The 25,257-nt window shown below is 43.0% G+C and overlaps 3 protein-coding genes across 5 annotated transcripts; 1 reads left to right on the top strand and 2 right to left on the bottom strand.

Moving 5' to 3' along the window:
* Positions 1–334: 334 nt before the first annotated feature.
* unkl (unk like zinc finger) lies at positions 335–8,020 on the top strand. Its single transcript, XM_088317571.1, has 14 exons — positions 335–467; positions 2,071–2,280; positions 2,910–3,086; positions 3,463–3,596; positions 3,687–3,822; positions 4,261–4,378; positions 4,465–4,549; positions 4,877–5,025; positions 5,436–5,613; positions 5,691–5,780; positions 6,147–6,377; positions 6,857–7,041; positions 7,191–7,448; positions 7,531–8,020. The coding sequence occupies exons 1-14, from the start codon at positions 403–405 to the stop codon at positions 7,684–7,686; spliced, it is 2,172 nt and encodes a 723-aa protein (XP_088173697.1). The 5' UTR covers positions 335–402; the 3' UTR covers positions 7,687–8,020.
* A 4,903-nt stretch (positions 8,021–12,923) lies between these two features.
* Positions 12,924–15,351, bottom strand: igfals (insulin-like growth factor binding protein, acid labile subunit). The gene is made up of 2 exons (XM_088317948.1): positions 14,967–15,351; positions 12,924–14,895 (listed from the first exon to the last, which is right to left on the bottom strand). Exon 2 carries the CDS (start codon positions 14,888–14,890, stop codon positions 13,154–13,156), a length of 1,737 nt encoding a protein of 578 aa, XP_088174074.1. The 5' UTR covers positions 14,891–14,895; positions 14,967–15,351; the 3' UTR covers positions 12,924–13,153.
* Positions 15,352–17,470: 2,119 nt separating this feature from the next.
* On the bottom strand, positions 17,471–24,228 carry shisa9b (shisa family member 9b). Of its 3 annotated transcripts, XM_088317119.1 has the most exons (5): positions 24,167–24,228; positions 23,450–24,088; positions 23,071–23,177; positions 19,933–20,073; positions 17,471–18,899 (listed from the first exon to the last, which is right to left on the bottom strand). In XM_088317119.1, exons 2-5 carry the CDS (start codon positions 23,959–23,961, stop codon positions 18,520–18,522), a joined length of 1,140 nt encoding a protein of 379 aa, XP_088173245.1. In that variant the 5' UTR covers positions 23,962–24,088; positions 24,167–24,228; the 3' UTR covers positions 17,471–18,519. The 3 variants fall into 3 exon arrangements, with proteins under 3 accessions (XP_088173245.1, XP_088173244.1, XP_088173247.1); XM_088317118.1 differs by having other exon boundaries at positions 23,450–24,220; XM_088317121.1 differs by having other exon boundaries at positions 17,471–18,896; positions 23,450–24,220.
* Positions 24,229–25,257: the final 1,029 nt, after the last annotated feature.

Raw genomic sequence — 25,257 nt, 5'->3', positions numbered from 1 at the left:
AAAAAATCAAGTACAACACTAAAGTCACAATCACAGGAATAAAGTAAAAATATTTCCCTCCAAATATGATAATAAAATGCAATATGAAGAGAATAAAGTTGGACTATTACAAGAAAAAGCCATATCAGTAAATTAATGTCATAGATTTATCAAATTTATTTCAGAAAAATCCTTAAATGGGGTAGGGGATATTCCATAAAACATAAAAGAATTACTTTGAAAAACAAAAATTTAAAACAATGACCAAAAAACAACCAAACAAAGCCCCCCCTCTCCGCATTTCTTTGAAGTGGATGTATATCTTCTGATCACCACTGGGTGGCGCGCTTCGTCAGGGATATGCATACGCCGTGGTGGAGCAACAGATCCACGCGCATGCGCACATGATTGTTTTGACTGAAAATGCCGTCGGTTTCGAAAACGGCGGCCAATGCGTCTCCTCAAACCGAGAAACCGACCCACTATACGTGAGTACAGCATCGCCGCCGCGTTTCGCCGCCGCGTGCTGCGCGACGTGTTCGTCGCACTCGCTTTGTTCCAACTCTTTGCGTGTGTGCGTCGTTTTACGAATGCTGCTTTGTGACTGGCCCCCAAAAAACTGCGACTCGACAGCTCTTTAATGTTTCCCTGACATGGCGGCCCTTGGCGGGATAGTTTAAGAAAAGAAATAAAAGAAAACACAGTCGACGTGCTCTTTGACGCCGTCAACTTTACAAGCTAATCGTAGTTGAGCCAAAAGCTGCTAGGTCGCTACCCCCCCGTCTGCTTGTCAACAGCTCGGCCTTTATGTTTGTGTTCCCCTCGCTGGCTCGCTTCTCGCTACGTGCTTTAATTGACGTACGCTCACGGAATTCCCGCTTGGGTTGCGTCGGAACACGCGCGCATTCTGCTACGTGAATAGCGGGCTGACGCCTGTGACCCAAAATACAACAAGCGCTCGTCTTTCCCGACATAAATCGAGCCCAGGCTCGCGTTTTACAAAAGAAAAATGTCAAATCAATATGAGTGATGACCAAAGATGCCTTGCCGTTAATTTCTCCTTGATGTCCCTCATACATTAAAACTTTGATGGCTTTGAACTTTTTGAAGCCGTTTTCAAGGCAGATTTTCTCATTTAGAATTTTGTGTAATGCAAAACTGCCTACCAAAAGAATGAAACTTCATGTTTCTATAGAAAAAAAGTTGTTTCAAACTTTTTCTGTTCTTTATTAATCCACAGTAGAATATGGATTCACCCCAAAAGCCAGATGTCGACTACAAAGCGGGAAAAAAAGCTTTCTTGACAATAACAAAGTCAAGCGATACAATAATTTGATTGTGTTCACCATTCATTACATGAGCGCCGCCTGCTTGTCTTCCAATCAAGCTATACATTTTTCGACTACCAACCACAATTTATACTCTGTTCATCCCAAAGTAGTTCACTCTCTTTGAGCGTGAGGTGCCTAAAACTGACCTCCAACGTGTTGGCAATTCTCTCCCTCATAGACAATATGACAAGCTGAGATTCACACTCTTTTATCGCTTACTCTGATCTTCCATCCAAAATGTTGCAACGCTGCCATTTCCTGGCATCTGTTTGTCATTACAGTTACCCAAGAACTTGAATTTCACAAATAAGATGGACACAAATTTTCAGTGGCTACTCTTGAAAAATTTGACAAATATATTCGTCAGTGGCAGTAAACGAGTTGGATTCCAATTGTAAATTTAAATGTCCAGTGCAGCGAGTGAGTTAATAAAAGAAAGCCGAATCCCTCCCGTTGACTTGGCATACTTTCGCTCTCATCAGTCCGCAGGGAGACTTCAGGTTCCTCTGCAGTCCAGTTGAGAACGTGCTTGATTTGATATGCAGAAATCCACAATTTACATATAATTATCATCAGCAAATCAGTTAATTTATTTGTGGCAGACAAAATCGTAATCAAGATTACAATTCCATTTATTCGACTGTCCTCAGTAATCAGACATAAAACTAAATGTTCTGCAGATATTTCATATTTTGTGCAAAATCTGTGATTGATAGTGTGCTGTATACTTTTTTTCTTTCTTCTTTTTCTACCCTTTCAGCTACTTGAAGGAGTTCAGGACCGAGCAGTGCCCGCTGTTCTTGCAGCACAAGTGCACACAGCACAGACCGTTTACGTGCTTCCACTGGCACTTTCTCAACCAGAGGCGGAGGAGACCCATCCGCCGGAGGGACGGCACCTTCAACTACAGCCCCGACGTCTACTGCACCAAATACGACGAGACCACAGGCATCTGCCCCGATGGAGACGAGTAGGTCCACAGTTGGGATGCTCGTTTGCGTGCTGGCGTTACTTTGAAGAAGCATATATAATGTTTTATAATTATCCTGCTGAAAGAAAGTCATTATGAAATGAAATTAATAATTGTAGCAGGCAAAAAAAAATCTATCGTACAGTTTTTCAACCAAAGCTACTGTTTTATATAAAATAACGTTAAAAGTTAAAGACAGTTTGAAAATAATGTGGTAATAGTTTGTTCGTCAAATTTATTCATGAAAGATATTTTTTGTGGGGTTGTAAGTAAAAATGTCTTGCTCACGCCTTTGTCACTGTTCATTCATTCATTCATTCGTGCAGCCATCCTTTCAGTTATTTGTTCACCACTACAACAGATTCAGTGCAGGAGTGTTTCGAAAAAAACAAAAAACAAGCTTTGACCATCACTATGCCGCCCCTGACAATGGCAGCTATTTTTATAACTTACCTGTTGCCATAGCAACTGTTGCTACTCAGGATAGATGGGGAAGTCGGTGCATGCAAGAAGTTAAAAATGCACTATATTTGTTAGTGAGCTCACAGTGGACGTCTTTTATGTCTTTTTTTTCCCATTTTGTGTATTTAAAAAAAAAAAAAAACATGTTTTGTCCCCACCTCCCTCAGTTGTCCTTATTTACACCGGACCACGGGCGACACGGAGCGCAAGTACCACCTCCGCTATTACAAGACGGGCACGTGCATCCACGAGACGGACGCCCGGGGGCACTGCGTGAAGAACGGCCTCCACTGCGCGTTTGCCCACGGCCCGCATGATCTCAGACCGCCCGTCTATGATAGCAGGTGAAAATTATATTGAAATTGTTTTTAGTTTTCAAAATAATTTTTTCAACTGTTTAACTTTTTTATGTCGTACTTTTTATTTTAGAATGGATTTTTTATACTTAATCTTTTTGACTATAGAAAAAATTGCTTTGATTTAAACAAAAAGAATTTCTTAATTTATTGTTTTCCACTTTTTAGACAATTTGTTAGATGTTTTTTCTTTAAATTATAATTTTTAATTATTTTAGTCAATTTCTTTGAGTCATTTTTCTTCATTATTACAACTTGATGTAGTTCACTGCTTGGTTCATTATTTTGAAGTAGACAGGTTTCCCATGGGGTCCTGAATGAGGTGCAATCATGCAAAAAAAAAAATACTGAAATGTGCCAACAGAGAGATCCAAGCACAAGAGGCGCTCCAGAATGGACAGCTGGGCTCCGGCGAAGGTATCCCCGACCTGCAGCCCGGCGTTTTAGCCAGCCAAGCCATGATTGAGAAGACCCTGATGGAGGACCCCAGGTGGCAAGGTGAAAGACGCTACTTCATTTCAAGCAGTTAACTTTGAAATCACATTTAATGAGAACGTAACATGATGCTTTCTTTTTTTTCTTTTGCAGACACCAACTTTGTTTTAGCAAACTACAAAACGGAGCAGTGCACGAAGCCGCCCAGATTGTGCAGACAAGGCTACGCTTGTCCGCACTACCACAACAGTCGAGACCGCAGACGCAATCCACGCAAATACAAGTACCGGTGAGCAATGATTAAGAGACAAAAAAAAAAAAGTACTAAACCTAAACCATGAGGCTTTAGTTGTCGACAAATCCTAACGACTGTGGTTTCGTCATCTTCCCCAAATCTATTTCAAAAGGTCTCAGAGAGTGCGTGATGCAATAAAATGGGCGGCGATGAATGTGAACACCATCTCCTGTATGACGAATACTATTGATTTGTGGGGGGGGATAGACAAATTAGAGTCATCAATAAATCTTTTTGGAATGTGAGAGGAAGCTAGAGAGAAGTTTTCTTTGCAGTAAGATATAGTTGGTGATGATGACATTTCACTGTGTGGTTAATCTGAATTACATTTTTGAGTTTAACTACTGAAATAAATTCAGCTTTGCCTGATATCATTCGAATGCAAACTAGATGTGAAAGGCAATTGTTTTTCTTTGCAATATTACGCAACAGGTCGACTCCGTGCCCAAGCGTGAAACACGGCGACGAATGGGGCGAGCCTTCCAAGTGTGAAAGTGCCGACACTTGCCAGTATTGTCACTCACGCACGGAGCAGCAGTTTCATCCCGAGGTGGATACCAAGTTGATCTTTTATCAACGCGACACACAAGTCTGACGTTAGCATCTGACTTTGCTTCTCTCTCTCCCAACTCATAGATTTACAAATCCACCAAGTGCAACGACATGCGGCAAACCGGCTACTGTCCCCGGGGGCCCTTTTGTGCTTTTGCACACGTCGAAAGTGAGTCATTCAAAACGCTTTTGCAGACAAGTCATACAAGGAGACACATTTTCATCAACTATGATAAAAGTTAGAACAAACAGTTACTGACATGGCACTCAGTTGAGGTCAAAATGTGAACAAAACAAAACAAAATGTTGTTTTTGTCCTTGGGAGCTGTGAGGGAATTCCAGTTTCAGGGAGAATGAGGCGTGAAAATGAAAAATGAAATGAGTGCCCTTTTTTGGGGGCGGGGGCTGAAATTAGCTGGCGACAATCGAGAGAGTTGCCACGCCTTCAGTCGGCTGAGCTCGGGGGCCTGTCTCATTCCGCCGTGTCTCCCCTCAGGAATCCCGTCCGCCGAGGACACGATGAGCTCGTTGCTAACGGCCATACATTCCAGCTCGCATTCGCAGCCGGGCCAGTATTCCGAGTGCCCGGTCGGCGAGTGGACGACGGCCGGCAGTTCCAGCACCAGCAACGGACAAGTGGCGAGTGTATGTACTTTCTATTTGCCAGATCTACATCGGCCGTTGACGTGGAAGTTTAAGTTTTAAGTAAGCTTTATATGTGATGCAATCCATTTACACCAAGGGTGATTATTTTTGTGTAGGTCTGCCTTCAATGAAGTGGGTGTGGAGAATCTATAAAAAATGTCCCGAGAGTGGCGTTCTCATCTTGATCTGATGAAATTTTCAAACTGGTCAATTTAAATTTTCTGCTTTAAAGCTCATTATTCAAGTCTGTGCAATCTTAACAGACGGCAGTGCTCACTTTCGGCGTGAGTGCGGAACTCCAAATGATGGCAGGCAAAGCAATTACATGCACTTGTGTCGGCGTGAACAACAAAATGAAATGCACGGGAGATGAAAACGCGGTCTGTGTGTCCCCCCTCGGCCCCATCCAGACGCAAAACAGCGTCTTCTGCGCCGTCAACCCCCTGGCGTCGAGCTTCACCTCCAGCATCACGTCCAGCTTGGCCTCCAGCATCGGCTCGGACAGCTCCTCCCCGACCACCTTGTCCACCATGAACGCAAAAGCCACGCCCTTCTATCCCGGGAGCAACACGGTGGAGTCGGTCATAGGTATGAGGATGCGCAACATTTATTTATTTATTTAGTATGTTTTAACTCCTTTTAAACATATTTTCCCCCTCACTCAGGATCTGCTCTAGACCTCAACTTCAGTGACATCAACGTTGCGTCGCTTGATAAGGAGTTGGAAGAACAAGACAATAATGTTGGACTTGAAAGTAAGGACGAGGCAATGAAAAAAGTATGAAGCCGCAGACATGACTTGGCTTGGGTAAAACAAATAAATTGGCAAGAATATAAAAATAATACGCACTCAAAAAGCAAAGTAGATGGATGATAAGTTGATGACCGCAAGCTTCATCAGCAGAGGCACAACCTGAAGGACGTCACATTTTGCAGTCACAAATATGCGTGCCGGATCCTTCCTAGACTTCTAACTTGTTCATCGTATTGATGAGACACCCATGAATGTTTATTTAATTTAAAAAAAAAACATTTTTTACCCCCATGTCATGTCTACGACTTACATCAAAATGAGTCGACTCACTCCAAAATGACCACTTAATCGCATCGCACGGCCTCAGGTCAAAGAATACTCGGCGGCTCGGCCCCGGTCAACATCCCCGGCTCGCTGGCGCGCTCGTCCTCCTTCAACTCCTCGTCGTCGCTGTCCACCTCGCCGCTGAGCTCGCTGTCGCAGTCGCAGTCGCTGCTGTCGGGCGTGATGTCGCATCACAACCACACCGCCAGCATGCTGGCCAGGCAGGAGCACGGCCTGCTGGGAACGCCCTCGTCGTCTTCGCAGAACTCTTTAGGTCAGTAGAAATAAAGCAAGTAGGTGTCCGCTTCCAAATGGGATGATGGCGCGTCACCTTCAAGGGGCAGATTGAAGGGAATTTGTGGGGCTCTTGCAACCCAATCAAGCTTGATTTTTCTTCCCTTGGTGAAAAACAAACAAACTTAATTTTCAACTTGGGTTGTTCTTTGTGAGATATTAAAATTGACGAACCGAAACATCGAACGTGTGTTAAAGGGGACGAATTGCTTGTTCACAGCACTTTAGGTTGTGGAAAGGAAATTTGATGAAAGTTGATTATTATTGTAAAGAATGAAAATAAAATGAAGAGATGGTGCTGGAATTTCCCTTGGACTTCATATTTACTCCATAGAATTATCCTGATTCCCATGGATATCAACTGAAGGCTTTCCATATTTTTAACCATTGGGATTATCGAAATCGTGATTGAAAAAACACGCTTGAATGATGTTTGTTGCCCTTTTGGACCCGCTCCAGGCTTGAACGGCGCCAGCAGCATTTGGGACTTTGTGAGCGGCAGCTTCTCGCCGAGTCCGTCTCCGGTCTTCAGCAGCCTGACGACGACGGCGGGCGGCGGCGACGTTTCACGTCTCTTTCGGGAACTGGATGAGGCCAAGAGGAAGATCAAACAGTGGGAGGAGGCCTGGCATCAGGTCAAACAGGTACGCTTGAGAAACCCCATGAAGTACCGCTCGTCATCCAGTGGAAGAATTATCAGTCCGCACTGGTTCTCCAACTGCAGCGTTTTTTGGAGAAATGGAATTTGACCGTTACAATAGCCAGCATCAACATGCTATCAATGTGTGCGTAGGCGTGCGACACATGCCAGAAAGACGCCCACGACGCCAAGGAACAAGCCAAAGCGGCCGAGGCGGAGCGGCAGCTGGCTGAGCAGAAACGGGACGAGGCGGAGCGCAAGCTGAAGGAACTCCGGGGGGACTTTGACGCTCTGTGCCGGGCGCCCGGCATGCCGCTCCTGCGCAGCTACGGCGAGCTGGACCAGCTGCCGCTGTCCAAGTTGCACTCGCTCAAGAACCAGCTGCGCAACGACCTCGACATTATAGACGGGGTAAGAAAAAAAAAAAAAACAACTCCCACTGAAGTGCGGTGGTAACGCACGCATGTCACATGTGTCTCCTTTCCCCCAACAGGTGATATATCTGCTTCAGTCAAAGAAATGTGTAGTTTGCCAAAAGCACGACCGATGCATTGTGCTGCAGCCGTGCCAACATTACGTTCTATGCGAGAGCTGCGCGCCCAGCAAAACCGAATGTCCCTACTGTCGAACAAAAATACTCAAGTGGTGATGCAAGCTCACACGCGAGAGGTACCACCTAGGAAAACTACTATCAAATTTTGGATAGTTCATTCAACAATGACGCGTATAAAAAGTGTTGAATCATGTACCGGAGATTCGGATGTTTAGATTTTGCTCATTTTACGCGGCCAACGTCAGTTAACAAAAATGCACAATTTCACTGACGCGGGAGACCCCATGACGAGATCATCACCATATTTTATTGAGCGTTACTCTGAAAAAAGAAAAAAAAAGAGAAAAAGGACCGCTGCAGCACGAGGAGGCCAAATGAGTGGAAGGAGCAACTTTTCGACATCCCCGTTTCCTTTTTCGTGAAAGAGGAACTTGTCAAACATTCACTTGTATTTTGGGAGAACGTACAAAATTCAACACTATGCAGAGTGAATCATTGACGTGGAACAAAAACAGAACACGTATTTGTATCATCGAGTGTTTTCAGGTATTAGCGCTGAATGTTCCTTTTTGAGTATAAAAAAAAAAAAAGATTTTAGTTGATATGAATGCAGCCAGTCAAGCAATTATTCTGACCAATTTCCGGAAGATTTCTTAATTAAAGCACTTTGTTGACATGGGACTATTAAAAGGGGATGTAGACATTTTGTTAAAGTTGCTTTATAGGTTTTTTTTTTTTTTTTAAACTAGTCCTACTTTTTCTAAATAGACCTATAAACATAAATATATATAAGATAATGCTTTTTTTGTGTGTACTGTGAAACATAAATGGAACATTTCATGTTTCCTGTTGTTAAATCATCGCATGAGTCTACATATTCAGATTTAATAGGAAAATTCAAAGTGTTTAATAGTTTCTACTTTCGTAGTTAGGTTTATGAATAAACGAGGGAAGAAAATCAATCAAATAAGTGCACATTTATGATGCATTTTAGGCATAACCAGCAGCTGTAACATGTGGAAAGCGCACACACACCCACACACACACGCTACACATTGTTCAATCACTTAGTTTCTTTTTTTTTGTAAAGATTTATAAGAAGGAGGAGCATGTATTGTCTTTTTTTTTTGAGTAGGAAACTAGCCTCTAGAACATATCGGCCTCCAGCTCTAAAGTGCCTTAAACTCAAATTGTAGAAGCAGAAAAGCTCGTTTTTGGTGAAATGTGTAAAAAAAAAAAAATGATGAAAACATATATTATATTTGACCTAGTTTCATTCTTATTGTTTTTTTTTAATTGTAACATTACCAGTGCCTGCGTCCTTGTTGTTGGCCGCGGTGCTCTTCCTGTGCAGCTTTGCTCTTTAAGAGATTATCTTTTTTTTTTTTTTTTTCTTCTTTCCTTTCCTGGCTGTATGCAAACAAAGGGCATGTGCATTTGTTCAGAAAAAAAAAAGCTCTTAGGACAATTTCCGTGATGAACGTAATGTAGTCCGTCGTCTAAAATGACCTTCTACTGTGTTAATGAATCGCTCTCGCTTTAAAAAGCCGTAGGAAGTGTGTCTCCAGGTACAAATGATTAAGCTACTTCTTAGTTGACATTCCCCGACGTGACAGTAAAGCAGCGCCGCGGTCAAAATATTGCAAAAGACGTTTGCAGAGTGAAAGAAGCGGCTGTGGCCGAAAGGATTCAATACGGAACAGCAGAAGCGGGGTACACACAAACTCATTTCAACATGTGAAGCCAATTTTTTAATTCATTATTTAGTTATTTTTTTAAACAACGATCATCCCCTGACCACTTGTGATCTGTCGGTCCGTGTGTACCCAGTTGAAGTCGAAGGCCAGCAATCTTGTCGATCACAAATCCCGACAATTGGGACGAGCCACTGCTTTGCAGCCTTCAGGAAAAACTGGGAAGTCGGACATTTTGCAGTTCGAAGGATCTCTCCTTCGCCGCGATGTCGTACTCGTTATTTATCGGGTCGCCGATACACCACGTTTGGTGATATTATTTTCATACGCCGTATCGTGACCCGATTTTGTTTATTTTTCAACAGTACGCTTTGACTTGAAGACCCAAATTAGGCATTGGTATCTTTCCGACTTCCCAGCAGCCTCGAACGCAAAGCTGAATCTTTACCTTCTTTTTTTGTCGAGCCAAATGAAAATGAAAAATAATCATCATAATTTTCTGTAATTGTTTCCAACTGCCGCACTGCATTTTAGTGGACTCCTTTGATGTCGTTAAAAAAAGCTTACTAAAGACTACTCTTAGAAGTATTCACGTGGTTTGTTCACAACTACTTTTTGCTTTTAAATAATTGAAATGACATTTGTAATATTTGCGATTTTTGTAACCGCCCCTGCAATGATGTCGCACACCTGTACTGCTGTAAATTCTCAAAAGTTTTACGTGTTTTTATTCGTTTTTTTTCTTTTTCTTTTTTTTTTTTTACCTTTTAAGTTTGACAGGGTCTTTTAGTCTTCATTATTATGCCTGTAAAATAAAATAAATAACGACGTCTCATGCAAAATTTAGAGAAGAGAACCAAAGTGATGTTTCCGGTTGCTGTCCACATATTCCAAAAGATTTTCCCTTTTTCTAAAACGGAACTCCGCGTGTCGCTGGAGAAAGGCCTGGCGAGACACGGAATTTTCTTTTTTTTTTTTTTTTTGAGGGCCTTTATTATTTCACTGAGCGGCTAAATAACAGGACTTTGCTTCTAACGCACTTGAGCCCGTGTTTGTTGCAGTGTTACCAAAGACCTGTACTGCGTACTCTCCGTTTTAAGTTTTTCTTTTAGTATCAGACGGCTATGGAAAATAATCACCTACTACCTTAAAGAATCCATTTCTGAGTTGACATCAAAATACGGACAAATCCCGGAAAATTGTGTTTTTACGGACGACTAAAGGGTTCCGTTAAGGATGGTGAAGGAATCAAATGTGGCCCCGAAGTGGTCATGCCGGCTTCACGTTTCTGAAGTTTTCTTTCCTCTAAATAGTTTATTAAGTGGACGGTTTATTCGTTTATGTTCTGTTGATGATTCTGTACGGTGCTTTTGATTCAGCGTCCGGAAAGCGAGTTCATCTGTGGCAGATACAGACTTAATTCATCCCAACAAAACCATGCAAAAAGTCCCATTTTTAAGCACAGCAGTTTATTATGACCGGATTTGTTATCCCGAGAGAGAAAATGGTCAAACTTCCCCGAATTAGGATCCAAAAATCGAGTGCCTTACAGGAGCCAAGTGGATGACGATCAGAACTTTTCTTTTTATTTGGGCCAATTATGCAAAAAGTTTGAAAAGTGGCGGATTGTAGACCCTTTTTAAAAGTGGCAGCTCGTAGAGCTTTTTATTGCTTCAATATGAAAACCAACCAGCAGGGGCGCTGTTGATCCGCTCTCCATTAAAGAAGAAAATGACAACTATGGATATGTGTTTTGGGACCGGCTGGCGAACCCTGCTAAGCCCTTACAAAGAAGCGTGCCGAAACAGGTCCTACAACATGAATCTGTTAAAAGCATAAAAACCGAGACTTCTCTTTAACCAGGCTAAGTGTGGGAAGGGTCTATTTTTCCGTCACAGTCTGTATTTTGCCATCCCATTCAAGACAAGAACTTAAAAAGACCGCAATATTCAGTCATTAAGGACACAATTTAAATTCATCCGGCGCCAAATGTTCGAATCAAAACGCACCCAACACGAAGAGTCTTGTAAATGAACTGTACACGGCATACTTTTGAATCTGTTTTACATTCTAGTTGTTGTGTTTGTCGTCCTTTGAAAGATATGAACACGCGAGCCTGAAGATTTATGCAATCTTGTACACATGTAATGACATTGAGTGTGATGTTGGAATTGAAAAAGACTTTACTCGTGTGATTGTTGTAGAAAGTAAAAGAATCTGAATGTGGAACCGGATGTTCCATGTACTGTAGACATGTTGTTGTTATTATTATTATTATTATTATTATTATTATCAACATTTTGAAGCCCTGAAATATTGAATGTATTGTTCTAAATTAGATATTCAATGAAGAGGTCACTGGAAATGATTACTACGGAGCTCAGTCCATTCATTTTGATGTAGCATCAAGTTGTAAACTGCTATTCAATAAAAACAAATGTATTAGCATTAAACTAATGGTATTTTTTCCTGGTTAATGCAGTGCTTGAATGAAAACTGGATTCATTGGGATTATTCCTGTCAGTGGGTTTGAATATTAGAATTTTTTTTTTTCGTGATATGTAGGAAGTCAAGCTGATAATCACAAGAATTTTACTGTCGGTATCTCGGTTCTGTGTTGTGAACACAAACATACCGTATAGGTGCAAGTTTTAGAGTGCTACCAGATTTTCTTTTTATGTTCTTATTTTTTATTTCTACATTAAAGATTGTGTACTGCATATTTTCTATAGTGTATACCTAGTTTGTTAACACTTGTTAAATTGTTACACTACAGTGTTGTAATGGTTTACAGAGTTCACAAGATTATTTTTTATCATCTTGACAAATAAACAAATTTTTCATCTGCTACGTGTGTTTATCTTTATTTCAATTTAATTGAAGTCCTAAATATAGGCCTTCCAAGGGAAATGTAATTATGCAACACACTTTTTAAAATGTGCCTATTGTTGCTCTGCCACAATGATATGATCGTATATATTTAAAAAAAAAAAAAAACAAGTATACCACGTTGCATTTCCGGATTACACAATATAAAGAAATGTTTTAAACTCTTTTCAGTTTGTCACAAATCAGCATTTTGGCGTCCCACCAGATGGCAACCAGTCGTCAATCATGCTTATCGTTGATGTACTTCACTAACCAGTCTTTCACGATGCATTTAAAGACCATCAGAGAAACAATTAGCTTAATCTCATTTTCGAAAATTGGCTTTAATATACATATTTTTGTGTGTATTGTACATTTGTTTTATGTCTTACCTTATCGATGCACTCTGCACAGAAAACTCCAAAGGCGTATTTTAAAGTAACGAGTTCGTTTACAGCGTGACCGACGTCACCTGAATCTTGAAAGGAACAACTCACCGTAAACGCCGCAGTCAGTGTGATTGGAAAAGTCCAGTCGATGTCGAAGAATTGTTTGGTTGAATTTTTTTCCCCTCCAAATTTCTACAATAGTTCGAACTTGAAGCAGACGAACGCGGCCCAGGTAGTCCTCACAAACACAATTTATCTCACTACATTACCCCAGCGAGTTCTGTTTTTTAACTGCCACTTTAATTAGCTTGCCTTGCTATCACCATTGCTTGGGACCGAAAACCAAAGTTGGCGGTGGTCTTAAGACAAAAAAGGGTGAAAGTACAGTTTTTGATGCATTTATTGCACACGCCAGCTCTTACAGCAGAAACAATTTCAAGGTAAACACATTTTCACTCATATCTACATGCCTATGGCATTATTTGTCATCAAACAGCCTTTTTTTTTTTGTCCTCAGGATTGTCATCAAGATGACTAAACAAATGGACTTTTTGTGTTTTGTTTTTCTTTTCAAAGGGATTTGGTTTACTTTTTCGAAGGACGCTTGCTACTTCAATGTACGGCTGCTCTGCACGTTTGGAAGAGTTCAGCGTCAATATCTCGCAGGTCCTGACCTGCTAGACGTGCGGGGCTAGCACACGTTATGTTGTTGTAAATGGTGATGGTGCTGTCGGGCTCTTCGCCCTCGGCGTGCGTCTCGACTCGCCGAGGCACCACGTTCGGATTCCTCAAGATGTAGGTCCTCAGTGAAGTGGCGCCGCAGTCGCATTTCCAGCGGTTTCCAGACAACAGAAGCTTCTCCATGTTCTCTGAAAAATCCGAGATCAGGCTCGTCAAGGCGTTTGCTCTCAGGTCGAGGTAGCGCAGCCTCGGGAGGACATGCTTGGTGCTGTTGTGCGGAAACTGGTGGCATTCGTTGTTGGACAGCAGCAAGTACTCCAGATTCTTAAGACCGGAAAATGTGTAGCTGGTGAGAACGTCTAACTTGTTGAAACTCAAGTCCAATCCCAGCAACCCCGCCAGGTTTGCAAAGCTCTGGCGTTCCACAATGGAAATGTTGTTGTGCTGCAGGAAAAGTCTTCGTAGACTTGAAAGCCCTGTGAATGCTTGACTTGTGATTTTGGTCAGGCAGCCTTTGTCCAGATGAAGGCTGTGCAGCTTTGACAGACCTTTGAAAATCTGATTGGGGAGACTTTGGAAGCAGCTTCCCGACAGGTTGATGACGGCCACGTGGGAGAGTCCCGCAAAGCTACCCGCTTGTGCTTCCTGAACTTGGTTGTGCTCGAGCTCGAGAACCTCCAGATGTCCAAGGCCTTCGAAAATCCTTTCGCCCAGGGCGCGGATTCTGTTGTAGCTGAGACGCAGTTCCTCCAAGAACTGCAGATCACGAAACGTCCTGGGCCTAATTCCGGTGATGGTGTTGTTGGAAAGACGCAGCACAAGAAGATTGTGCAAGCCCAAGAAGGTGTCATCATGGAGGGTGGTCAGCTTGTTGTTTGTGAGGTCCAGCCATCTGAGAGCTCTCATGCCCACAAAGGCTCTCGGCGCCACTGTCACAATCTGATTCCGTGCCAGGTAGAGTTTCCGCAGTTTAACAAGTTTCACAAACACATTCGCCTTGATGACTTTGAGGAAATTTCCTGTTAGATCCAATTCTTTAAGCTCACCCAGATTTTGGAAGAGCTGCGGCTGCAGGTAGGCGAGTCGGTTTCCCGCGAGGACCAATTCTCTCAGACCCTGCAGGTCTTGGAAAATGTTCTCGGGCAAGACCGCTATGGAGTTCCAGCCCAAGTTGAGAAGCCACATGTGCAAGAGTCCGGAAAAGAGTCTCTCCTCGATGCGAGCGAGCTGATTGTTGTGCAGACTGATGGAAGCGAGGTTCGGCGTGCTCTGGAAGACGGTAGCTGGCAACGTGCGCAGGCGGTTGCGCTCGAGGTGAATGTGAGCCAGCGACCGAAGCCCTCGGAAAGCCTGAGCGTCCACGGTCGCTAGCTGGCCGCTCTGCAAATTCAAGAAGTCCAGATTGCTGATATCCTTGAACGAAGCCGCCGGCAACGCGGTGAAAAGGTTGCCATCCAGCCAGAGAGAGTGCGTTGCACGCGGCATGTCCTTCGGGACTTGAGTAAAGTTGCGTGCGCTGCAGTACATGTTGAGTTCCAGACTGTAGTCATCGTAGAGACAGGCGCATCCCTTGGAGCACGGAACGGGTTCTTCTGTTGTCGGGCTGGGGTCCGGCAACACCGCAGATGTCCCCAGTACCCACAAGGAGAACAACGCAAAGGTTTGCATCCCAGCTGTGGACAGAGCGTCTGGTTAACGACACCATGTGGAATCGTTCCTGAAAGGAGTCACAGAAATGGCTTACCTCAAACCTGGAACGTCTCGCTTGCAGGAGCTCGAGCCGCAGTTGGACTCAACCTTATGCAATCGTTTGTATGCTGACTGATTTCAAAGGCAAGCCCCGACCATTTTTTTTTTTTTTTTTTTTTTCAAACGGATGTGTCCAGTTAACCCAATTCCTTCCATCTGGTCTTAGTGACTAACCCCTTCAAAACCACAATCTCCCCTAAAAAAAAAAAAAAGAAGATTCCACCCAATCGGCGGCTTTTGGTGTTTACTAAAGTGCTGTCACTGAGTGCGTTTACTGTTCATTGTTAAGTAGACAAGACATCAGATCATCCCTGTCGCACGACAGTAACTCAAACAACATTGTATCCATTGTCCAGTCACAAAAAAAAAACAACTCTCTGACGTTAATTCATAATGGAGAGCATATTCTTTCTCTTTTTTTTTTTTTCTTTCCACAAGAGACAAGCTGACAGTGGAGGTCCAGAGGTCCATTTCCTAATCTGTGATCCTAATGGCTAACTTTTTGTTTGCTCTTTTCCTCTGTATCTGGGCTTGTTTTAGACAGCCATGAACCGGTGATGCTCTTGAGGACAAGACAACCAAATTTAGATAACGTGCGCGCTTGCGTTTGAGGCACATTAACTCCATTGATTGATTGACACTGCGGGGAATGTCGTCTATGTGAGTTGTGGATGAAACAACGTGCTCAACTTTGTCCAACTCCCTACTCAGTTCTTGATTTTTCCATTCTAGCCTGAAAACAAGCTCGCTATGCCTGCACTCTCTTTTTGTTTGTTTTGCATTTATGAGTTTAGGCTGTTATCCAAGTACATCTTGCTAAGAGCTAAATCACCTTTGAAACCATGCAACATTTCCCCATAGCGTGTAAATACTCTAAACAAACAAGTATTGACGACAAATGCCATGCGCTGATCTTAGTTGTTACCTTTTATCCTTGAAATTTCAAATGATCTAATCCAGTGTTTCCACATATTGAAACTCGGCGTGAAATCTCATCGGGAAAGAAATATTCTCTTATATGAATGGCAACGTGTGGTTCACTGTTTAGTTGCACAATGCGCCATCTAGTGGAAGAACATTTAATTGCACTGCCAGTGAACTGCATGTTTTATTTTTTTTTGTGAACTGTTATTCACCAGCATCACCACTAGGGAGCGCAACTGTACTATTTGTGACTTCATGCACCGATCATGCTCCATTCCTAAGACTATCCCTCATCTCTTTTGTTAGATCTCCGCAAGTGTTCTTCAATCATCATATGACATGCTCGCATTTGGCCGAGAGTTCGGAAATGACCCACTTGTGACAAGTTGCAAGTTGGTCACAAATAAGCAGGTGAGGTAAAAAAAAAAAAAAAAAAAAAGTATGTCATTGGAAGGTGATGAGAATATTATGATGAGTGTTAACAGTCAGTTGCCCAGGGCTCCTGTTCCAAATTGAGGGTAGTGGAGTGAATAAATATAGACGGAAGTGTAGGTCAATAAGAAGGGAGCAAGGGAAGGGGAAAAAAACTCCGCCTTTGGGATGATTGAAATATTTTAGGTCTATTTTTCTGGACAGGGGTTGAAGTACTGCATATAAACAAGGTCTCGGTAGAATTAAACCGACGAGACATCACACACTGGTTGAAAAAGCACTTTTTGGGGGGGCTGGTGGTGTGATGGGGGGACTTTGATTACCATGATTCAGTGGTAGAGCGGGAAAAAAAAAATAAAAAAGCAACCCAATTTTGAGGTTGTTATGTCCAGAGCAACTTCATTTTTGTGGGTTGTTTTAGACAATAACGACCTAATTTTAATGCATTATTTTTCCTGTCGTTTTGTTTTATAAAAACAACAACAAAAATCCAAAAATGTTGGTTAACTTAACTAACTTGACCCAAATTGGGTTATTTATTTATTTATTTGGCAGTAAATCTAGCAAAATAGCTCCCAAAACAAAACGCTCGTATCGACATTACATATAACCCTATCGCAAATATTTTCCGGTTCATGTTTTGTTGTCTGCCTCGTTCATCTCATTACAAAAGTGTGAGCCGATATAAGAACAGCATTCATCTAAGAATATTTTGCGATATTTTCATCTTGCCATCCTGGCACAATGTCAGTCTGTGTGTAAACATAGAAGCGCAAACACTGCCAGTGTCACAGTTCCTTCCATCATCTCAGACAACTCGACTTTTTCTCAGTCTGCCCTTGAACTCGCACTTGGAATTACCCGCGGGCGGCTAAGGTTTCGTTGCGTCTCAGCCTCCACTAACAATTCCCCACAAACATTGACTGGAGACCTTGAGCAACAAATAATGCGCCGGATGCTTGTGTGTATTTTTATATTAATCAAACAATCGAGTACCAGTCAATAAATATTTTTTTTAACGGGAAGTAAAAGTTCAGTTTTCTCTTCTTTTGACAAATGATTTGAGACAGAGCAATTATATTTTGTTTTGCGGAAAACAAATGTTTGGCTGTCTTGTACATAAAATAACAAAAGGCAGTCTGCTATTAATAAAAATATTTTAATAGCAAAACAAATAAAATCATGACTTTTTTGTACATTGAAATACAAAGTCACGCTATACAACTATATGGATGGTGAATTAAAAATATCCCCCACCCCCTTTTTTTTAACAATCCATAATGCCAAATAATTTGAACAGTAATTCCATTTCATAACATGACATGGTGCATATTTGGTCCTTGTTACTGTGAATGAGTGAACTAGCAACCTGTTAAATTATTGAATGAATGAAAACATTTGATTTTAAACGATTTCAAATCGATCATCCAAACGGATGTTTTGCTCGTCTACTAACTTCAAAAGCTCGTTCATTCCTATGTCCAGTCCATATCTTCAAAAGTGAAGTAACGACATCTAAAATCTATAATCGTCCAAAATCAGTATTATGGCGTTTTCCTTACTATCGGCCAACGTGTTATATCATTTTTTTGACTCCAAAACATAGAAATGGAGTTGCGTGAAATAATGGACATTCCTGATATGAAGACAACCAAAAACCAGAAAAGTTTGAATGTGTAGTTCTCCATAATAACAGCAATGTCAACCTCTTTTTGTCCAAGCTAAAAATGTAACGTGTGTACTCACAACATTCAGTGATTGAAATGGTAAAATGTGAACAATGCAAACACTTAGAATTTGATCATTTCACTGGTCGTGCACACAATTGCGTGTCCTTTAGATACGGCTGATCTGTGACTGGGATGCACTAAACATTACAGTCGGTGTCATTTCTGCCCTTTTTTGTTTTTGTTCTTGGAATTTACACGAAACAAAATTTCAGCGGTGCCTTGAGAGTTAGCTTTTGCTTTGACTTTCCGGCAAAAATGGGAGATACGATACGTATTTATTATGATAAATACAGAAGAGCGAGTAAATAATAGTGCGTCGTGTTTGAGTGTATAGGATTTAATGAGCATAATTGTTGTTGGATAACGTTCGTTTGAATTGAAGCTTTTGTCGCGAATGCGAGCGCACGTTGAACAGTCCACAGCCACATTTGGCAGAAGCACTTTCTGTACCTGTTTTTGCCCTCATACGGTCACCTCCGTCTTGCTGTTGGTGACCAAGTAGGGCTGCGGGGGCAGGAAGCGAGCGTTCTGAAGTTCCCTCTCGCCGACGCAGAGTTTGGTCGGGCCGAAGCACTGCCTCAGGCCCAGCACGTCGTTGCTCTCCCAAGGTCTCGGCGTGGCCGGGTTGGAGAAAGAGCCAAAGGACAGCGACTGCGAGCTGTGGCTTCTCGGGTTCTTCAGCTTGCGTGCGTTCTGCACGCTTGACATCTGTCTGGGCGGGCTGTAAGGGTTGCGGGGCTCCGGCTCCGTGTCCACGTGCTCCATTGGAAGGCTGCCCCTCGCCGTTATTCCGCTCAGCGCTTGGCGGCGGTTGGTGTAGAAGCTGTCGTTTGCTTTTTCTGCTGACATATGGACAACGGCGACACTTATGAACCGAGGAGTTCTCAAACTTTCGGCTCCGTCTAATTTTAAATCATTTACTGCCATTGACGGCTAAAGACGTCAAAGATCGTTTTTTTTTTTTTTAACTCTGCTGAGAGTGAACGAGTTAATTGAACTGCCTCACGTGATCGTTTGCATTAAACGGTATCTTTCATTATTCCCGGAGTGCGGAGACGTCAACGATAACGACCAAGAAACCGACACACACCAGAAAGTGGGCTGCCTCCAGTCTTTATGATGTCATTGAAGACTCGTGTGAGTACGCAAATCATTATTAACAGCGGAAGGACTGTTTCAAAATCCAGAATTGTGTTGGGTCATGTCTGAGCTTCCACTGTACCTCCTTTCCAGCAACAAAGTCCAAACACTTTCCACTTGTCAAGCTTGTTACTGTACTGCGCGGCTGTGTTGCGTTTTGAGTTCTCTTGATTGCTTCCTGTCCTCAAGCTCATTAACTAAGATCGGCTCTATTTTTTCATCGTGCCTAATTATCTGTTGGCTTGATGCGCACTTCCGTGGTGTCGGAGGAGCTTCAGCTGCGTAGTCCAAAACCGTCCCCCTGAGAGATTGCTCAAAAAGGCAAGCTGTTGTGCTTCAGGATGTCTATCAATATTGACGTACAGTTTCTTTTTTAGCGCCAGCTGGGGAAGTGCTTCTATTTTTGGTGCGCTTTAAGGTTTTTGTCGAGACAATTGCGTCTTCTATCAAATGATGACTTACGCTGGATCAGTTCCAAAATGATTATTTGAAACGATCAACAAATATATCCTATAAATACCTTTTGCTTCCTGTCCCTACGGACCTTGACGGCCTCTTGATTAAATGTGAGGGAAGGAAGACTTCTAGATATTTGGAGCAACTTTGAAAACTTAAAACTCTCGTTAAAAAAAAAACAAATTTATTGACAAAAACAACAACTTTTTTTTGTTGTGCGAACTCCTTAAAAAAAAAAGACATCATATTTTTACTTTCAAGTTTTCTTTGCGTTCTTACCGATAGCCTTGAGCGTGGCGTATTTGTTGAGGTCCTTGACCGACGTTTGCGGCTCGTAAGGGCTGCTGATCGGCTCTAGCGGCGCGTATGGCTCGGTGAGCAGAGGCGATGCAAGCGTCGCGTTGTTCATCTGGGGGCTGTCTGAAAAAGTGGAAATCGGGTCGGGCAAAAATATAACTAACTGAGCTTCTTGTTTTGTAGCGTTTGGTGTACTCGAGTTAACCGTCGTGTCCTCATGTCAAATAATCTGTCGTAGTACCAAGACGAACCTGTACAGTCGTGCGTCTTTCTTTGGGAAGCTGCTGGAGATTTGTGGCTGCTCTCCAAATCCTACACAAGACATCTGCTTAATTAATGGCTGTGCAGTACATAGCCTGAGCCGCCCCCCCCCCCGCGCTGTGGCCCGGCATAACAGATGTTGGGAAAGTCGCCATTAGATTGGAGCGGCAAAGTAAGGCCTGCTTGATAATTCCGCACGTCTCTTTCCGTATTTTAGATATGAAGGAGAAAATGTAGTGGAAAGTTGTGTCCAAATGATATGGTTTGCCATTATTTCAAGCGTTTCGGGCTATCGGGTTTAAGTTTTCTGGAAAGCTTCACAAGTGTATGGAGGCTTTTTCTTTGGCTTTTTCGTGAGCGTTGCCACCACAAGAGTCGCAGTGTTTGAAATAGGATAGTATGACGATAACGATAGAATTGGAATAATACTTCTTTTTCAGTCTTTTGGTTGCCACATTTTGCCATTGCAGTCATTTCACAGGTCTTAAAAAACGCCTTTTCCTTAACATTCATTCAATGTTTTGTTTTTTATGTGACTATAAAAAAACAAAACAGTCAATTACTTTTCACACTAAGCACTACAATCAGAGGTGTGATGATTAATCGTGATTTAATCAAGCATTTGTTATAATTGACTCATAAGCCTAATCAATCAAGTGTCTCACGTCTTCATGTAAGATTCTGTTTGAGATTTACCGACTTGAGTCGGTCGTTCCTTGCTCTCGGATTTCTGTGGAAAAACAGATCATTAATCCAGAATGAGGTTAATGAGCCTCTTATTCCCCACTGGTCAGCAAGAGACTTTATTACTGTGCTAATTAATGCCGAAGAAGTCTCAAATCGCCGGCACTGTCTCGCCTTATGATGCAGAGGATGCCTTTGACGATTGCTTTTTACTTCAACATGTCGAAACAGCAAAACAATGAGGATTCAGACTACACCTTCCTCAACAAAATGCATATTCCATGATTACATCGAATTGTTTGAATGGTCGCTTACCGTTTTTCCTACGACTGACCAATCACCAGTACGACTAGAATGAATGAATGAATGAATGGATGAAGGAATGGCTCTTTATTGTCATCGCACACAAAACTTAAAACCGGCACAACCAGTCCAAGAAACATGAAAAACAATGACCAACAGAGGGCGACAGAACGGCAAGGCCCTTCGATTCGCAGCGCCTTGAGTGATTACAGTAGATGTGAAAAGGAAAAATAAGTGGGGCACAGCATGAATCTGGGGGAAAAAAAAATCATCACATGTATACACAAAAGTCATTTCGAACAAAAGTCAAGACTTGCACATGGTGGGAGGTGGGGCGGTCGTGAGAAAAACAGGCCTGCAGGCCTTTCAAGACAAAGGAGACCCAGTACATCTATGCTACCGATGATCCGACGCGCATTTTGTCACCTCGATGACCGTTACTCCGGCCCGGGATAAGAGAGGCGCTGGCGATCAAAGTGGCGACCTTCGGCCAATCCCAGGCTGGGCCGTCGTGAGCCGACACAACATTGCTTCGTCAGGCAAATCGCTCCACTTGTTGACCTGCTTCACTTTCATACAATTAAAGCGTAAGTGGGCCAAAGTCATTTTCTGGTTTCTGCTGCCATGCACATGACTTGACTTCTTCTATAAACATTTTTTTTTTTAAGTGTGAGCAACAGCCCACATGATGCTTACTGGTCTTGGAGTGTGCGGTGCACGCCACACATAACGATCTCTTTTGATCACATTTCACACGTACGGTTGTCGGCCATGAGCGTTTTCCAAATCAGTGAGGGAAAACTCTTCAACACCTTCCCGCATCACAAGGGCTTTCATTGACATCCGATACATATTTTCTTTTCCCTCAATTCTGAACGGCACGTCTAGTTGTTTGTCTTCTTTGAATGCGTTGACAGAGTGCTGTCAGAGTTGCAGCTTTCACGTCAAAAAGTAGGCCGCTGCTGCATTGTAAGGTTGATCGACACCTCCAAGGGACGTGGAGTATTTTATTCTCAGGTGAGATAGAGTTACACGGTGCAACTATTTTTGGGCAACTTCATCTAAGCTAACGCTAACAGATATGGAAGCTAAGCTACTATCCGGGCATTGCGTCTGTCATATTCCCGACGAAACTCTCCTCATCTCTGAATGTCTGTACGTCCGAGTCATATTGGCGCACTATTTCATTTTGCGCTTGCCCAAATGTTCCATGGTGAAAAGCCATTTGAACACTTTAGGAAACAATCGTTGCTTCGCACAACTTTAGTAGCAACCGAACCTGACAGATCCACGAGACAAAAATATCGACTTGCTCCGAAAAAACTCCCCAAGACTGTCGCCATGGGAACAAATGCTGTTGTCGGTATAATTAAGCTGCTTTGCTCACCTTCAACCGAATGTTAACCGCGGTAAACATAGATTGAAAATCAGAACCATTGTTTAGCCCCACGTCTGATCAAAGTCAACAATCCTGAGCAATTCTTACGTTCTAATCTGCTCGGAAAAGTATCCATCCTAAAAACTAAATGTTTTCAATATAAATTCTTGTGTGCGGGGTCAATGATTCTGATATGATGGTGATGTCATGGAACTGATGACGCGACGACTGGCTGTTACAACTTCTTTTTCTTTGTCCGTGCCCTGTGGCGTCATGATGCCCCTCACAGGTCAGTCTTGGTACTACAACATCCATGGTTTGCGGGAATATGCTTGTCATTGTTGCTGGAGATATCGTTTTCTCCGGGATGCTACAACCACATACATCTTACCACATTTTTTTTAGTCGTCCTACAGTATTTCATACTATGTCCAAATTATTTTTGAAGTCCGTTTGAGAAGAAGATTAATACGCGCGTTGCTCCTGACACTTACGTAGACTGTTGATTGCGACTCTTGTCTGCATGTTCTCATAGTGCAGGCCCAGGCTCATCTCGTCTGTATGTTCTGAGGCAGGATGACGGGTCACATGTGCCAAAGCTCTGCAAAGACAAAATAAATATGCAAACACATTCGAAAGGATGCAAACGGGAAAATCAAGGCTGTAGTTATTGATTTTTGTTGATTATAATCTGCTTTTTTCTTGGAAAAGACTTTGCTTGGTTTGGTTTGGTTGGCTTAGATGACTCCTCACTTGGGGCAATAGCGCCACCTGTTGCTTTGGTATACACTTCACAGTGCAGGAAGGCATTTTCAATGTGGAGAGAGGTTTTATACTGGGGGAAATTGTGATCATGTGCATATAAAATCCTACTGTTGCATGTTCTCTCGATCGGGCCGCCGCGTCTTCTCCAGGCCGAGCTTGGTGAAAATGCCAATCAGTGCCACGATGGCCACCAGACCGCAGATGACATAGACGATCATGTTGGTCTTGTCCTTGGCCGAGTCCTGCGCCACGTCCACTTTGGACGGCGGTCGGCCGGTCATCATCCACGGCGGCGTGTCGTAATTCTTACAGGTGGTCTGGTCCAGCCGGGAGCGGCGGAAGGCGCAGCAGAACCTGAAGCCGCACGTGCCGCAACAGTACAGGTAGTTGCCCGTCTGACACACGAACGGCGGGTCCCATTGGCCCATCACGTCGTAGTAGCCGCGGCATGTGTCCTCCGTGTGCGGGCTCTCCGTCACGCTGCTCGTCGTGTACTCCGCGGACTCATTGTATCCGCTCACCAGCACCAAGTCGTCCGCCACGCGCTCCCTTTGGCATTCCGCGTGGTGTAGCGTCACTTTGGCCAGGACGTACGCGAGCAGCAGCTCAGCACCGCGCATCTTCGCTCACTTGTTTTTTCTGCGCGTGGATGCGCTCACATCCTCTGCGCGGAGCGCCGTGCGTAAAAGTGGTTTGAGTGCAACTTGCCATGCGCCAATCCAAGGCACCGAGTGTGCAGCGGTATTCCTGTATGCAATGCAATCTGTTAGTTCCAGCTCGCGAGTGACTAAGCAGGATGCAGACGAAGCGGTGGTGAGCTCTTACTTTGGCCTTGCTGGAGGTCGTCAGCCTCCTGCAGGCTTCTTCTCTCCAGCACTGAGTGGCAGACAAGTTGGGTGTGGGAAGATGCAGAGGAGAGAGGTGGAGTCTGTGTGTGTGGGGTGGGGGTGTGTGTGTGTGTGTGTGGGGGGGGGGGGGGGGGTTAGAGAGAGAGAGAGAGAGAGATATTTTTACCAAAAGGCAACCCACACCGTTATCTTAATTAAAGCAAAATTGTTGATACTTCTTTCATATTGGAGCCCGTTTGGTTGTTCAATTTTCTGGATCTTCCTCACAAATAAGATTTTTAGATTAATTCAAAGTTTTTTTTTGTTTGCAGTGGAACGTTAGCGTCGTGCCTGCCCCACAGTTTAGACATGGGTGTGTCCGAAGAGATGTGAGAATTGCCGCACGTTGAAAGTGTGCAAGAAAGGCGATAACGAAATGAATCCTTGAATGCACCATTTGTTGTTTTGATAAAACTATAAAAATATTTAATAGTAGCTGATAAATTGCAAAATGTCACCTTCACTCCTTGTGGTTGCATTTAGTAAAACAATCACGGGATATGTTAGTAACATCTGTCATGTGCTTTCCAATTTATTTATTTTTTTTGGGTGGGGTGCAGCTCAAACAGATTAGCAGATTAATTGCCATTCATTTCCATGGCGGAATATGATTTCATGATGATTGCATCTCGGGGCAGATTTGTATCTCTTGTCAAATACTACTCTCCAAATCTTTGTAGAACTCTCATCTTCTATTGCGTTGCCGAGGATGACGATTCAGGATTGGGAGCGTGTGCATTTTGTCAGTTACACGACTTGATCAAGTCCTATCATGAAACTGACACTTTTGATCAACGGTGACCGTGTGATCTTTAAGAAAAAACGATTCTGACACTTATGTATCTGCTAAAAAAGAAACAACTATTCAGCCGTTTATTTTTAGTTTTTTTTTTCCTGATCGGAGAGAGGATGCTTGCCATCTGCCGCTTGAGAAATCTCTTTTTTGTTTCTGCGTTATTTGAAGTTGAATCATCTTAGCGGTGGGAGGCTACTTTTATTTACAATTGGCCACCGGGGGACTTTTGGCTT

Source organism: Idiotropiscis lumnitzeri, chromosome 15 (assembly GCF_059441095.1).
Source record: "Idiotropiscis lumnitzeri isolate Australia: NSW breed Sydney's pygmy pipehorse chromosome 15, RoL_Ilum_1.0, whole genome shotgun sequence".
In the NCBI taxonomy this organism is placed as follows: Eukaryota; Metazoa; Chordata; class Actinopteri; order Syngnathiformes; family Syngnathidae; genus Idiotropiscis; species Idiotropiscis lumnitzeri.
Note: the sequence above shows the minus strand (reverse complement) of the source record. Positions and strands in the feature narration are given on the sequence as shown.